This window comes from Nipponia nippon, unplaced genomic scaffold (genome assembly GCF_047370975.1).
Source record: "Nipponia nippon isolate SJK-2023a ecotype South Korea unplaced genomic scaffold, ASM4737097v1 scaffold_47, whole genome shotgun sequence".
Classification (NCBI taxonomy): domain Eukaryota; kingdom Metazoa; phylum Chordata; class Aves; order Pelecaniformes; family Threskiornithidae; genus Nipponia; species Nipponia nippon.
The window spans coordinates 230,527-242,390 of NW_028262366.1; the positions used below are offsets into that span (position 1 = coordinate 230,527).

General features: G+C 72.1%; 2 protein-coding genes and 1 long non-coding RNA gene across 4 annotated transcripts; 1 reads left to right on the plus strand and 2 right to left on the minus strand.

Annotated features, from left to right (window-relative positions):
• Nucleotides 1-766: 766 nt before the first annotated feature.
• On the minus strand, nucleotides 767-3,870 carry LSM2 (LSM2 homolog, U6 small nuclear RNA and mRNA degradation associated). The gene is made up of 5 exons (XM_087730104.1): nucleotides 3,773-3,870; nucleotides 3,604-3,671; nucleotides 2,918-2,948; nucleotides 2,198-2,257; nucleotides 767-1,038 (listed from the first exon to the last, which is right to left on the minus strand). Exons 1-5 carry the CDS (start codon nucleotides 3,773-3,775, stop codon nucleotides 913-915), a joined length of 288 nt encoding a protein of 95 aa, XP_087586230.1. The 5' UTR covers nucleotides 3,776-3,870; the 3' UTR covers nucleotides 767-912.
• Nucleotides 3,871-4,647: 777 nt separating this feature from the next.
• On the plus strand, nucleotides 4,648-6,876 carry LOC148052470 (uncharacterized). The gene is made up of 3 exons (XR_015698531.1): nucleotides 4,648-5,657; nucleotides 6,217-6,303; nucleotides 6,792-6,876. It is a non-coding gene; the product is annotated as an uncharacterized LOC148052470 (long non-coding RNA).
• Nucleotides 6,877-7,650: 774 nt separating this feature from the next.
• LOC104011858 (uncharacterized) lies at nucleotides 7,651-10,689 on the minus strand. 2 transcript variants are annotated; one of them, XM_087729915.1, is made up of 3 exons: nucleotides 10,665-10,689; nucleotides 9,010-9,798; nucleotides 7,651-8,807 (listed from the first exon to the last, which is right to left on the minus strand). In XM_087729915.1, exons 1-3 carry the CDS (start codon nucleotides 10,666-10,668, stop codon nucleotides 8,059-8,061), a joined length of 1,542 nt encoding a protein of 513 aa, XP_087586041.1. In that variant the 5' UTR covers nucleotides 10,669-10,689; the 3' UTR covers nucleotides 7,651-8,058. The 2 variants fall into 2 exon arrangements, with proteins under 2 accessions (XP_087586041.1, XP_087586042.1); XM_087729916.1 differs by lacking the exon at nucleotides 10,665-10,689 and adding an exon at nucleotides 10,326-10,363.
• Between the last annotated feature and the right edge of the window lie 1,175 nt (nucleotides 10,690-11,864).

Sequence of the window (11,864 nt, forward strand, 5' to 3'; positions counted from 1 at the left end):
GGGACCCCGGAGCTGGGGACCCCCAGGGACCCCCAAAAAGGACCCAGGAGTTCAGGGACCCCCAGGGACCCCCAAATCCCCCCCCCCCAAAAGGGACCCAGGCATCTGGGACCCCCAAATCCCCCCCAAAAGGGGCCCAGGAGTTCAGGGACCCCCCAAAAGAGACCCCAACGCCCCCCAAAAGGGACCCGGGAGTTGGGGACCCCCAAAAAGGGGACCCAGACATCTGGGACCCCCAAATCCCCCAAATGGGACCCAGGAGTTTGGGACCCCCCAAAAATGAGCCCAGGAATTAGGGACTCCCCGGGGATCCCCCAAAAAGGGACCCAGGAGTTCAGGGACCCCCCCCAGGGACCCCCAAACCCCCCCCCCCCCAAAAAAGGGGCTCAGGGGTCTGGGACCCCCCAAAAGGGACCCAGGAGTTGGGGACCCCCAGGGACCCCCCAAAAAGGGGCTCAGGGGTCTGGGACCCCCCAAAAATGAGCGCAGGAATTAGGGACTCCCTGGGGACCCCCCCAAAAAGGGACCCGGGAGTTCAGGACCCCCAGGGACCCCCCAAAAAGGGACCCAGGCATCAGGGACCCCCCGGGGACCCCCAAATCCCCCCCCCCCCCCCCAAAAGGGACCCAGGGGTCTGGGACCCCCCAAAAGAGGCCCAGGAGTTCAGGACCCCCCCAAAAGGGACCCCCCAACCCCCCCCAAAAGGGACCCCGGAGTTGGGGGCCCCCAGAACGGCCCCGGGCTCAGCGCCGCACCCAGCTGGGGGGGGGGGGTCACGGTGTTTATTGACACCCCCCCCCACAGGCAGCGGGGCGCAGGAGGGGGAGGGGGGACCCCGACACCGGGGGGGCCCCCCAGCACCGGGGGGAGGGGGGGGGGGGTCCGGCGGGGTTTCGGGGGGCCGGGGGGGGGTCACTGCTTCTGCTGCAGGGCCTCCTTGCGGGCGGCGTCCTGCAGCAGCTGGGTGTCCACCTCGTCGGCCGGCAGCTGGACGTAGCGCACCACCGAGCCCCGGATGAAGCAGTTCTTCACCGACAGCTGCCGGGAGCCCGTCAGCGCCCGGGGACCCCCGGGGACCCCCCAGGGACCCCCAGAGCCCCCCCGAGACACCCAGGGACCCCCCCAGGGACACCCAGGGACCCCCCAAGACACCCAGGGACCCCCCAGGGACCCCCAGATCCCCCCAGGGACACCCCGGGACCCCCGCCCCCCACCCCCGAGACACCCAGGGACCCCCGAGACACCCAGGGACCCCCCCAGGGACACCCAGGGACACCCAGGGACCCCCCAAGACACCCAGGGACCCCCCAGGGACCCCCAGATCCCCCCAGGGACACCCCGGGACCCCCGCCCCCCACCCCCGAGACACCCAGGGACCCCCGAGACACCCAGGGACCCCCCAGGGACACCCAGGGACACCCAGGGACCCCCAAGACACCCAGGGACCCCCAGGGACCCCCAGATCCCCCCAGGGACACCCCGGGACCCCCGCCCCCCACCCCCGAGACACCCAGGGACCCCCCGAGACACCCAGGGACCCCCCAGGGACACCCAGGGACACCCAGGGACCCCCAAGACACCCAGGGACCCCCCAGGGACCCCCAGATCCCCCAGGGACACCCCGGGACCCCCGCCCCCACCCCCGAGACACCCAGGGACCCCCAGAGACACCCAGGGACCCCCAGGGACCCCTGGACCCCCCCAAGTCACCCAGGGACCCCCCAGAGACACCCAGACCCCCCAAGACACCCAGGGACCTCCCCAGGGACCCCCCAGACCCCCCCAAGACACCCAGGGACCCCCAGAACCCACAGGGACCCCCAGAGACACCCAGGGCCCCCCAGAGACCCCTAGGGACCCCCATGGCCATGGTGAGGGACCCCAGGACCCCCCCAGATACCCTGGGACCCCCCCCCCGAACCTCCAGGACCCCCAGGGACTCCCCAGGACCCCCATGGCTGGGGGAGAGACCCCAGGGGACCCCCCCGGGCCCCCCCCGGACCCCCCCGGAGCCCCATGGCCAGGGGGAGACCCCAGGGCCCCCCCCGGCCCCCCCCCAGGACCCCCATGGCCGTGGTGAGGGACCCTGGGACCCCCACGACCCCCAGATCCAGCCCTCAGAGGCCCGGGCCCCCCCCCATTGGGGGGGGAGACCCCCGGCCCCCCCGGCCCCCCCGGCCCCCCCCCGGCCCCTCACCATGTGGGGGTACTTCTCGGGGTCGGTGACGCTGATGTCCGTCAGCTTGATGTTCAGGTACTGGGGGGCACGGTCAGAGCCCCCCCCGAGCCCCCGAGCCCCCAAGAGTGCAGAGGCCCCCTGCCCCACAGAGACCCCCCACAGAGCCCCCCCTCCTGCCCCACAGAGACCCCCCACAGAGACCCCCCCTCCTGCCCCACAGAGACCCCCCCGCCCCACAGAGACCCCCCGGAGTCCCCCCACCCCACAGAGACCCCCCAGAACCCAGACCCCCCCACCCCCAGAGCCCCCCCCAGAGACCCCCCCACCCCCAGGGCCCAGACCCCCCCTCCTGCCCCACAGAGCCCCCCCCAGAGACCCCCCGCCCCCCAGGGCCCAGACCCCCCCTCTTGCCCCACAGAGCCCCCCCGCCCCACAGAGCCCCCCCGGAGCCCCCCCGAGGCCCCCAAGAGTGCAGAGGCCCCCTGCCCCACAGAGCCCCCCCGCCCCACAGAGACCCCCAGAACCCAGACCCCCCCCACCCCACAGAGACCCCCCAGAGACCCCCCCGCCCCCCAGGGCCCAGACCCCCCCTCCTGCCCCCAGAGCCCCCCCCGCCCCACAGAGACCCCCGGAGTCCCCCCACCCCACAGAGACCCCCCAGCCCCCCAGAGCCCAGACCCCCCCTCCTGCCCCCCAGAGCCCCCCCGAGCCCCCTCAGCCCCCCCAGCCCCCCCTCACCTGATCCACCGAGTGCAGGGTCCCGCAGATGCTGTGGAGGAGAGATAACGGGGGGGTTGGGGGGGGGGGTCCCAGACGTGGGGGGGCCATGGGGGGGGGGGGCTGGGGGCTCTATGGGGGGTTATGGGGGGTCTGGGGGGTCTATGAGGGGTCTGGGGGGCTCTGGAGGGGTCTGGGGGGTCTAATGGGGCTGGGGGGCTCTGGGGGGTCTATGGGGGGTTATGGGGGGTCCGGGGGCTCTGGGGGGGTCTGGGGGGTCTAATGGGGCTGGGGGGGCTCTGGGGGGTCTATGGGGGGTTATGGGGGGGTCCGGGGGCTCTGGGGGGTCTGGGGGGTCTAGGGGGTCTGGGGGGTCTGGGGGTCTATAGGGGGTTATGGGGGGTCTATGGGGGGTTATGGGGGTCCGGGGGGTCTAATGGGGCTGGGGGGCTCTGGGGGGTCTATGGGGGGTTATGGGGGGTCCGGGGGCTCTGGGGGGGTCTGGGGGGTCTAATGGGGCTGGGGGGCTCTGGGGGGTCTATGGGGGGTGATGGGGGCCTGGGGGCCCAGGGGGGTTCCGGGGGGGCTATGGGAGGGGTCGGGAGGGTCCGGAGGGGTCTGGGGGGGGGGGGGTTATGGGGGGGTCAGGGGGGTCTGGGGGTCCGGGGGGGGCGGGGGTCTCTGGGGGTCCCGGGGGCCCCCCTCACCTGAGGTCGTTCTTCAGCTCCACCACCACGTCCTTCCCCACCAGGGACTTGAAGAAGGAGTAGAAGAGCTGGGGGGGGGACGGGGGGTCAGAGGTCACGGGGGGTCACGGGGGGGTCACGGGGGGGCAGGGGGGCCCCGGGATCCCCCCTCCCCCCGCCCCCCGCCCACCATCCCGGCCGCCGCCCCCCCCGCCCGCCCGCGCGCCACGCAGGCCACGCCCCTCTTCCGCCGCGTCGGCCTGGCCCCGCCCACTCCCCCCCTTCCTATTGGCCCGCCCCGAGTCTCCGCCCAACACCTCCCGAGGCCCCGCTCGCTTCACCCGCCCCCGAGGCTCCGCCCAGTCCCGCTCACAGACCCCGCCCCGCCTGAGCCCCGCCCACCCACCCCGAGCCCACGCCCATCCAGCCCACAGACCCCGCCCGCCCGCCCAGGCCCCGCCCCGCGGGGGCAGCGGCCGGAAGTGACTCACCCGCCCCCGCGCCGGGGCAAAGGTCGAGGGGCGGGGCCGGGGGCACCGGTCGGACCGGGACCCCACCCCCCCCCGGTGCCCCCGCCCCCCTCTCACCCCGCGGCCCCCGGTCCCCCCGTGTCCGGTGTCCCCCCCGGTCCCCCCGTCCCCGTGTCCCCCCCGTCCCCGTGTCCCCGTCCCCGCGTTCCGCCGTCCCCGCGTTCCGCCGTCCCCCCGCCCCCGTGTCCCCCCCGCCCCCGTGTCCCCGTCCCCGCGTTCCGCCGTCCCCGCGTTCCCGCCCCCCCCTTGTCCCCGCGTCCCTCGTGTCCCACATCTCCGCGTCCCCGTCCGTCCGTCCGTCCCCGTCCCTCTGTCCCCCGTCCCCCCCGTCCCCCCCGTCCCCACGTCTCCGTGTCCCCACGCCCCTCCTGTCCCCCCCGTGTCCCCCCCGTGTCCCCCCCGTGTCCCCCCCGTGTCCCCCTGTCCCCTCTGGGTCCCCCACGTCCCCACATCTCCATGTCCCCCTCTCCCCCCTCCCCGCACCCCTCCCCCGCCCCTCCTGTCCCCTCGGTGTCCCCGTGTCCCCCGTGTCCCCGTGTCCCCGTGTCCCCCTGTGTGCCATGTCCCTTATGTCCGCCATGTCCCCATGTGTCCCCTGTGTCCCCATGTCCTTTATGTCCCCCATGTCCCTTACATCCCCCACGTGTCCCCACGTCCCCGGGTCCCCACGTGTCCCCACAGCCCCACGTGTCCCCGTGTCCCCCGTGTCCCCGTGTCCCTTACGTCCCCCGTGTCCCCACAGCCCCACGTGTCCCCGTGTCCCTTATGTCCCCCATGTCCCCACGTGTCCCCACAGCCCCATGTGTCCCCACGTGTCCCCATGTGTCCCCATGTCCCTTATGTCCCCCATGTCCCCACAGCCCCATGTGTCCCCCGTGTCCCCATGTCCCCCGTGTCCCCATGTCCCTTACGTCCCCCGTGTGTCCCCATGTCCCCCGTGTCCCCACAAGCCCCATGTGTCCCCGTGTCCCCCGTGTCCCCCGTGTCCCCATGTGTCCCCACGTCCCTCGTGTCCCCACAGCCCCATGTGTCCCCCATGTCCCCACGTCCCATGTGTCCCCACAGCCCCACGTGTCCCCACGTCCCCCGTGTCCCCACGTCCCCCGTGTCCCCACAGCCCCATGTGTCCCCATGTCCCCCGTGTCCCCACGTCCCCCGTGTCCCCACAGCCCCACGTGTCCCCATGTCCCCCGTGTCCCCACGTCCCTGTGTCCCCACAGCCCCATGTGTCCCCATGTCCCCCATGTCCCCCATGTCCCCATGTCCCCCGTGTCCCCACGTCCCCCGTGTCCCCACAGCCCCATGTGTCCCCACGTCCCGTGTCCCACGTCCCTGTGTCCCCTCCCAGGCCACGGCCACCCACGCTGGGCTGGGGCCGGGTGGGGACCGGGCCAACCGGCCCCGCGGCCCCGTGACGACACCGTCACCCGTCACCGGCCCCGTCACCGTCACCGGCCCCAGCCCTGTCACCGTCACCGGCCCCGGCCCCCGGCCCGGGGATTTAAGGGCGGCCCCGGGGCCCCGTGGCACCGACGGGAGCTTGCGGTGAGCGGGGACACGGGGACGGGGACGTGGGGACGGGGATGTGGGGATGGGGACGGGGACGCGGGGATGGGGACGTTGGGATGGGGATGGGGACAGGGGGACACAGGGATGGGGACACGGGGATGGGATGGGGACATTGGGATGGGGACATTGGGATGGGGACACAGGGATGGGGACATGGGGACAGGGACATGGGGACAGGGACATGAGGACAGGATGGGATGGGGACACAGGGATGGGACAGGGATGGGGACGTGGGGACACAGGGAGGGGACATGGGGACATGGGGGACGTGGGGATGGGGACACCGGGATGGGAAGGGGACAGGGACGGGGACACGGGGATGGGACAAGGACATGGGGACAGGGGGATGGGGACGTTGGGGATGTGGGGATGGGGCCGTGGGGGCCACGGGGGTGGGACAGGGGTGGGGACGGGGGCCACGGGGCCGTGGGGGCGCGGAGAAGGGACTCGGGGGCAGGGAGGGGGCTGGGGCCTGTCCCCCCCCCGCCCCTGACGCCGTCCCCCCGTGTCCCCCCGTGTCCCCGCGTCCCCGCAGGCAGGATGTGTGCGGGTGCCCAGTGTCTTGTCAACCTCCTGCGCTGGGCCTGGGGGGTCCTGCGGGGCCTCTGGGGGTGCCACGGCGGTGAGGGGACGGGGGGACATGGGGGGACACGGCGGGGACACGGGGGGGCATGGGGACACTGGGGGGACGTGGGGGGCATGGGGGGACACGGGGACGTGGGGGGACGTGGGGGGACGTGGGGGGCATGGGAACACACGGGGGCACGGGGGGGCATGGGGGGGGTGCGGGGACATGGGGGGGGACACCTGGGTCTTGGGGGACACTTGGGACCCCCGGGGGGGACATGGGGACACGGAGGGGGGTGACACCGTGGTCCCGCGGGGGGGATGGGACACTTGGGACCCCCGGGGGCACCCAGAGGCCGGGAGGGAGGGGGAGACATGGGGATGGGGGGGGTGGGGACACCGCTGTCCCGGGGGGGGCGGGGCCGCCTGGGTCCCCACTTCCCGCCCACAGCCACCGCCCGGCCGGGTCAAGGGTCAAGGCTGGGGCCTGGGACGAGGTCAAAGGTCACCACTGACCCCCCCCCCTTCTCCTCCCCCCTCCAGCGAGCCCCCCACCCCCCCCGGCCGAGAGGACGACGCTGGTTCCCGGCAAAGAGGACTGAGACCCCCGGGACCCCCCAACCCCCGGGACCCCCCCCCCCCCCCCGGGAATAAACGCCCTTGGACCCGTGGCCGCGTCCGTCTTTGGGGGGGGCGGGGGGGCGGGGGCGGTTGGGGGTCTTTGAGGGGCTCCAAGGGCTGGGGGCGCGGGGGGGGTCCACGGCGCGGTGCTGCGGGGGCGGGGACCCCAAAAACCTCAGAGAGCGTCCTTCCACCCGGGAAATCCCATCCGCATCTTCATCCCACCCCAGCCTCATCCTCACGCCCATCCCCATCCTCATCTTCATCCCCTCCTCATCTTCATCCTCACCCCCACCCCATCCTCATCCTCACCCCCATCCCCATCCTCATCCTCACCCCCACCCCATCTTCATCCCCATCCCATCTTCATGTTCATCCCATCCTCATCTTCATCCCCATCCTCATCTTCATCCCCATCCCATCTTCATCTTCATCCCATCCTCATCTTCATCCCATCCTCTTCCTCACCCCCATCCTCTTCCTCACCTTTATCCCATCCTTGTCTTCATCCCCTTCCCTATCTTCATCTTCATCCCCATCCTCATCTTCATCCCCATCCCCGTCTTCATCCCATCCTCATCTTCATCCCCATCCCTACCCCATCCTCTTCCTCACCCCCATCCCACCCTGATGCCCATCCCATCCCCATCCCCTCCCCATCCTCACCCTCATCCCATCCCCACCTTCATCCCCATCCCCTCCTCATCCTCACCCCCATCCCCTCCTCCCAGCCGCACCCCGGGAGCTTCGCCTCCCTCCCCCGCAGGAGCCGGGCCCACGCTCGCCGCCGCCCCTCGGGACTTTTATTCAGCGTTAAAAACGACGGCGGTCACGGAAAAAGAAGGGAAAAAAGCAGAAGAGGCGGGCAAGCCTTCCTCCCCGCTCGCTGCCGAGCGACAGCCCGCCCCCGCCGCCGGCATCTCGGGAACCGGCCGGGCCGCGAGGCTCCGTCTGGCTCCGAGGACGGGGAGAGGAGAAGCTCGCTCCATTCCGCCTGTTTTGGCCCCAGAAACGCCCCCGGTCAACGCCCGCGGCTCCCTGAGGTTTCTCTTCGTCCTCCTCTCCCGGGAGGTCCGGGAACACCGCAGCGGCGTCCGCCTTCCCGTCCTCGCCGGACGCTTGAACTCGACCTCGCGGCCCGTCCGCGGGCGGAGCGGGCGGCCGCCGGTCCCGACCTCCTCCCCCGTCCTCAATCCACGTGCGTCTTCATGTGGGAGATCAAGGAGACCTTGGTCCTGTAGCAGTTCCCGCAGTCGGAGCAGCGGTAGGGAGCCTCCCCGGTGTGGGTCCGCTCGTGTTCCAGGCATTTGGAGCTCATGGTGAAGCCCTTCCCGCAGAGGTGGCAGCGGTAGGGCCTCTCCCCGGTGTGGATCCGCTGGTGGACGATGAGGTGGGAGGTGTTGGTGAAGCTCAAGCCGCACTCGGGGCATTTGTGGGGTCTCTCCCCGGTGTGGAGCTTCTTGTGGAGCTTGAGGTTGAAGCGCCGGGTGAAGCCCTTCCCGCACTCGGAGCAGAGATGGGATTTCTCAGCCTGGCGCGGGCTCTGCTGGAAAAGCTCCGGGCTTATCGCCGGGCCGGGCCGGGCGCCGGGCTTCTCCGGCTGGTGGGACGCGAGGTGGGAGCCGTCGCCGAAGCCCTTCCCGCGCTCGTGGGGCTGCTCCTGGGGGCGAAGCCGCTGGCGTTGGCTCTGGCTCTTCCTACAACCGAAGGTTTTCCGGCACTCGCGCGCCCGCTCTTCGGCGCCGAACGTCTCCTCCGGGACGCCCGCGGGAGGGGGCAGCCGCTCCTCGGCTCCTGCTCTCGGCGGCTCCTCCGGGACTTCGTCCCCCTCGGGACCCCGCCGCCCGCCGCCCTCCTCCACCCTCCGGCTGGATCCGTTGGGTTCTCCCTGCCGGGAGTCCGCGGGCTGGGAATTCTCCTCTTGGCGGCCGCCGTCGCCTGCGGAGAGAGCAACAGGGCCGAGATGCGGCACCTCCCACAGAAAATTAGGGGTCCCCCCAGGGAAAAAACGGGGGTCTCCACACCCCAAGGGCCTTCCCGCCCCACGCGCGGCCACGGCTCCGACCCAACCCAGCCCAGGTCCTCAAGGACGGACCCAACCCGGGGGCCGGAGCAGAGACCGGGAGAAAGTCAAGGTTACCTGGCGGAACCGCGGTCTCCCGGCTGCTCTGCCGGGCGTCCCGGGACGGAGCCGTCGGCTGGTCGACCTCCTCCTTGCCGTGGGCCTTCTTGTGGGCGTTACAGCGGAAATTTTGGGTGAAGCCCTTCCCGCAGATGGGACACTTGAAGGGCTTCTCGCCCGTATGGACCGTCTTGTGCCTGACCAGGTCGGAACTCTTCCGGAAGCTCTTCCCGCAATCCCGGCACCCGTAGGGCCTCTCGCCCGTGTGGACCCGGCGATGCATGAGGAGGTATTGCTGCCGGGCGAAGCTCTTCCCGCAGTCGGGGCAGACGTAGGGTTTCTCGTCGGTGTGGACCGCTTGGTGGGAAATGAGGTGGGAGCTTTGGCTGAAGCTCTTCCCGCAAACCAAGCACTTGTAGGGCTTCTCGCCCCGGTGCAGCATCTCGTGGATGAGCAACGGGGAGCCGTCGTTGAAGCCCTTCCCGCAGACCGAGCACTTGTAGGGCCTCTCGCCCGTGTGGAGGCGCCGGTGGCGGACGAGGTGGTTCCTCCAGTTGAAAACCCGGCCGCACTCCTCGCACTTGTGGGGCTTCCGCTTGGCTTTGGCTTTCGCTTGGGGCTCGCTTTCGCTCCGCTCATCCCGATTCCCGCCGCCGGTGCTTTCTCCCCATTCCTCCCCAATTCCGCCGCCTTCCCGCCTCCAGTTCTCGCAGCCTTCGTCCCGCGTCGCCTCCTCATCCTCTCCATCGCCTCGCTCCGCCTTCACCCGGACGCTCTCGGGGTTCTCCTTGCTCGCCCACCCCATACCTGCGGGGACAACGGCGGTCACCGATGTGGCCACCGACGCGGCCACCGACGCGGGCGAGGGGCTCCCGGCCCAGCGGCCCCATGGCGGTGGGATGGAGGGGGCCCCCGGCCCAGCAGACCCCCCCCCCCCCCGGGGAGAAGACCCCTTCCCACCATTCCGTATTTCTCCGGCGCCTCCCTGCCCGCCCCCCCCCGCCTTCGGCATCGCCCCCACCCCAAAATAAAAAGAGAAAAAAGGGGAAAAAGGGTTTTTTTCCCACGCTCCGCGCGGGGGGGGGAGGGGGTGCGCACCCCCCCCATCCGCGCTGGGGGGGGGGGAGGCCCGATGGGGGGATGCGCCCCCCGGGAGGTGCCCCCCCCCCCCCAATCCCCCTCCCCCCCGGCCGGTGCCCACCGCCCCCCGCGGGGGGGGGAGGGGGTGCGCACCCCCCCCATCCGCGCTGGGGGGGGGGGAGGCCCGATGGGGGGATGCGCCCCCCGGGAGGTGCCCCCCCCCCCCAATCCCCCCTCCCCCGGCCGGTGCCCACCGCCCCCCGCAGCCGGGGCCGCCCCCTCCCACGGCCGCGGCGCCTCGGCCCCGTCCCAGCCCCTTCCTGTGCCTGCGCACACCCGGCCGGGCGGCAACCGGCCCCGGGCGGCGGCGGGGAGCGGGGGGCGCGGGCCGGGGTCCCCCTCATCCCCCCTCATCCCCCCCCCCTCCATCCTTCGCCTTTCCTCCCTGCGGGAAGGGGGGGGGGGGGGGGCAGCCCCCCCCCCCCCCCCCCCCCCCCCCGGGGCAGGGGACCGGGCGGGGAATCGTCTGACCCCCGGGGGGGGGGGGGAGCAGCCGCCGGGGAGCAGCGTCCCTGGGGGGGGGGGGGCATCACCCATGGGAGAGCATCGTCCCTGGGGGGGCAGCGTCATCACCCGGGGGCGGGGGGGGCATCAGCCAGGGAGGGGCATCGTCCTCGGGGGGGGGGTCGTCCTCGGGTGACCATCACCCCCCGAGCAAGCAGCAGCCCCGGGGGAGCATCCCCCGAGAGAAAGCGGCTCCCCCCCGGGGGGAGCAGCACCCATGGGAGAGCAGCACCCCTGGGGGAGCAGCATCCCCCCCCGGCAGAGCATCACCCCCGCGGGATCATCATCCCTGGGGAAGCATTAACCCCCTGGGAGAGCAGCATCGCTGGGAGAGCAGCGTCCCTGGGAGGGGATCGTCCTCGGGTGGCCATCATCACCCCCAGGAGAGCACCATCCCTGGGGGGCCATCGTCCTCTGGGGAGCATCATCCCCGGGGGAGCACCCCCCCGGGAGGGGATCATCCTCGGGCGACCGTCACCCGCAGAAGAGTGTCACCCCCAGGGGATCGTCACCCCTGGGAGAGCGTCACCCCCGGGAGAGCGTCACCCCTGGGAGAGCGTCACCCCTGGGGGAGCATCGCCTCCAGGAGAGCATCCTCCAACGGAGAACATCTCCGGGGGAGCATCTCCGAGGGGTTCAGCGAGCCCCCGGTGGGTGCAGCCCGTCGTTGGGTTTCTTGACCCATCTTTGGGTGAAGAAATGGGTGATGGGAAGGGAGAACCGGCGTCCGCTGGGTTTTATTTTCCCCCAGTGTCTGCGAAGGTGGCGGCGGTCGGTGAGATTTTGGGTTTCAAAGCCGCTGCCGGGGAGGTCGGGGCTTCGCTGCCGGCTTCCCTCCGCGCAGCCGAAAGCCGAAGCCGAAGCGAAGCTCCCTTTGGCCGCGCCGCGCCTGGAGGGGACTGGGGCGCGGACCCCTTGGAGATGCCCGCGGCGCTCAGATGGCGCCAGCGGAGGGGTCAGGAGACCCAACTCCATCACCAGGCAGCGCAATCAGGACCGCGAGGGTGCTAATTAGCGTTAATGACCCTGATCAGCCCCACCTAGGAGTGGCTGATGGCCCAGGGACTCTACGTAAGCCCAGCCCAGGGTGCTCCACCCTGTTGGAGGAACCACGGGCCACAGCTCAGCCTTGGCTCCTCCTGATCTGCGGACTCGGTTCCCGGTTTGACCCCGGATCGGCCTCATTCCTGTGGATTTGCCCGATGATCCGGACCCTCGGCTGAACCTGG

Excerpts from the sequence above, each read along its gene's own strand:
- LOC104011858 (XM_087729915.1), bottom strand. Across the intron at positions 8,808-9,009 it reads GGAGACCGCGGTTCCGCCAG|GCGACGGCGGCCGCCAAGAG; the intron begins GTAACCTTGACT and ends CTCTCTCCGCAG.
- LSM2 (XM_087730104.1), bottom strand. Across the intron at positions 2,949-3,603 it reads GAGCTGAAGAACGACCTCAG|CATCTGCGGGACCCTGCACT; the intron begins GTGAGGGGGGCC and ends TCTCCTCCACAG. Across the intron at positions 1,039-2,197 it reads CCGAGAAGTACCCCCACATG|CTGTCGGTGAAGAACTGCTT; the intron begins GTGAGGGGCCGG and ends GGCTCCCGGCAG.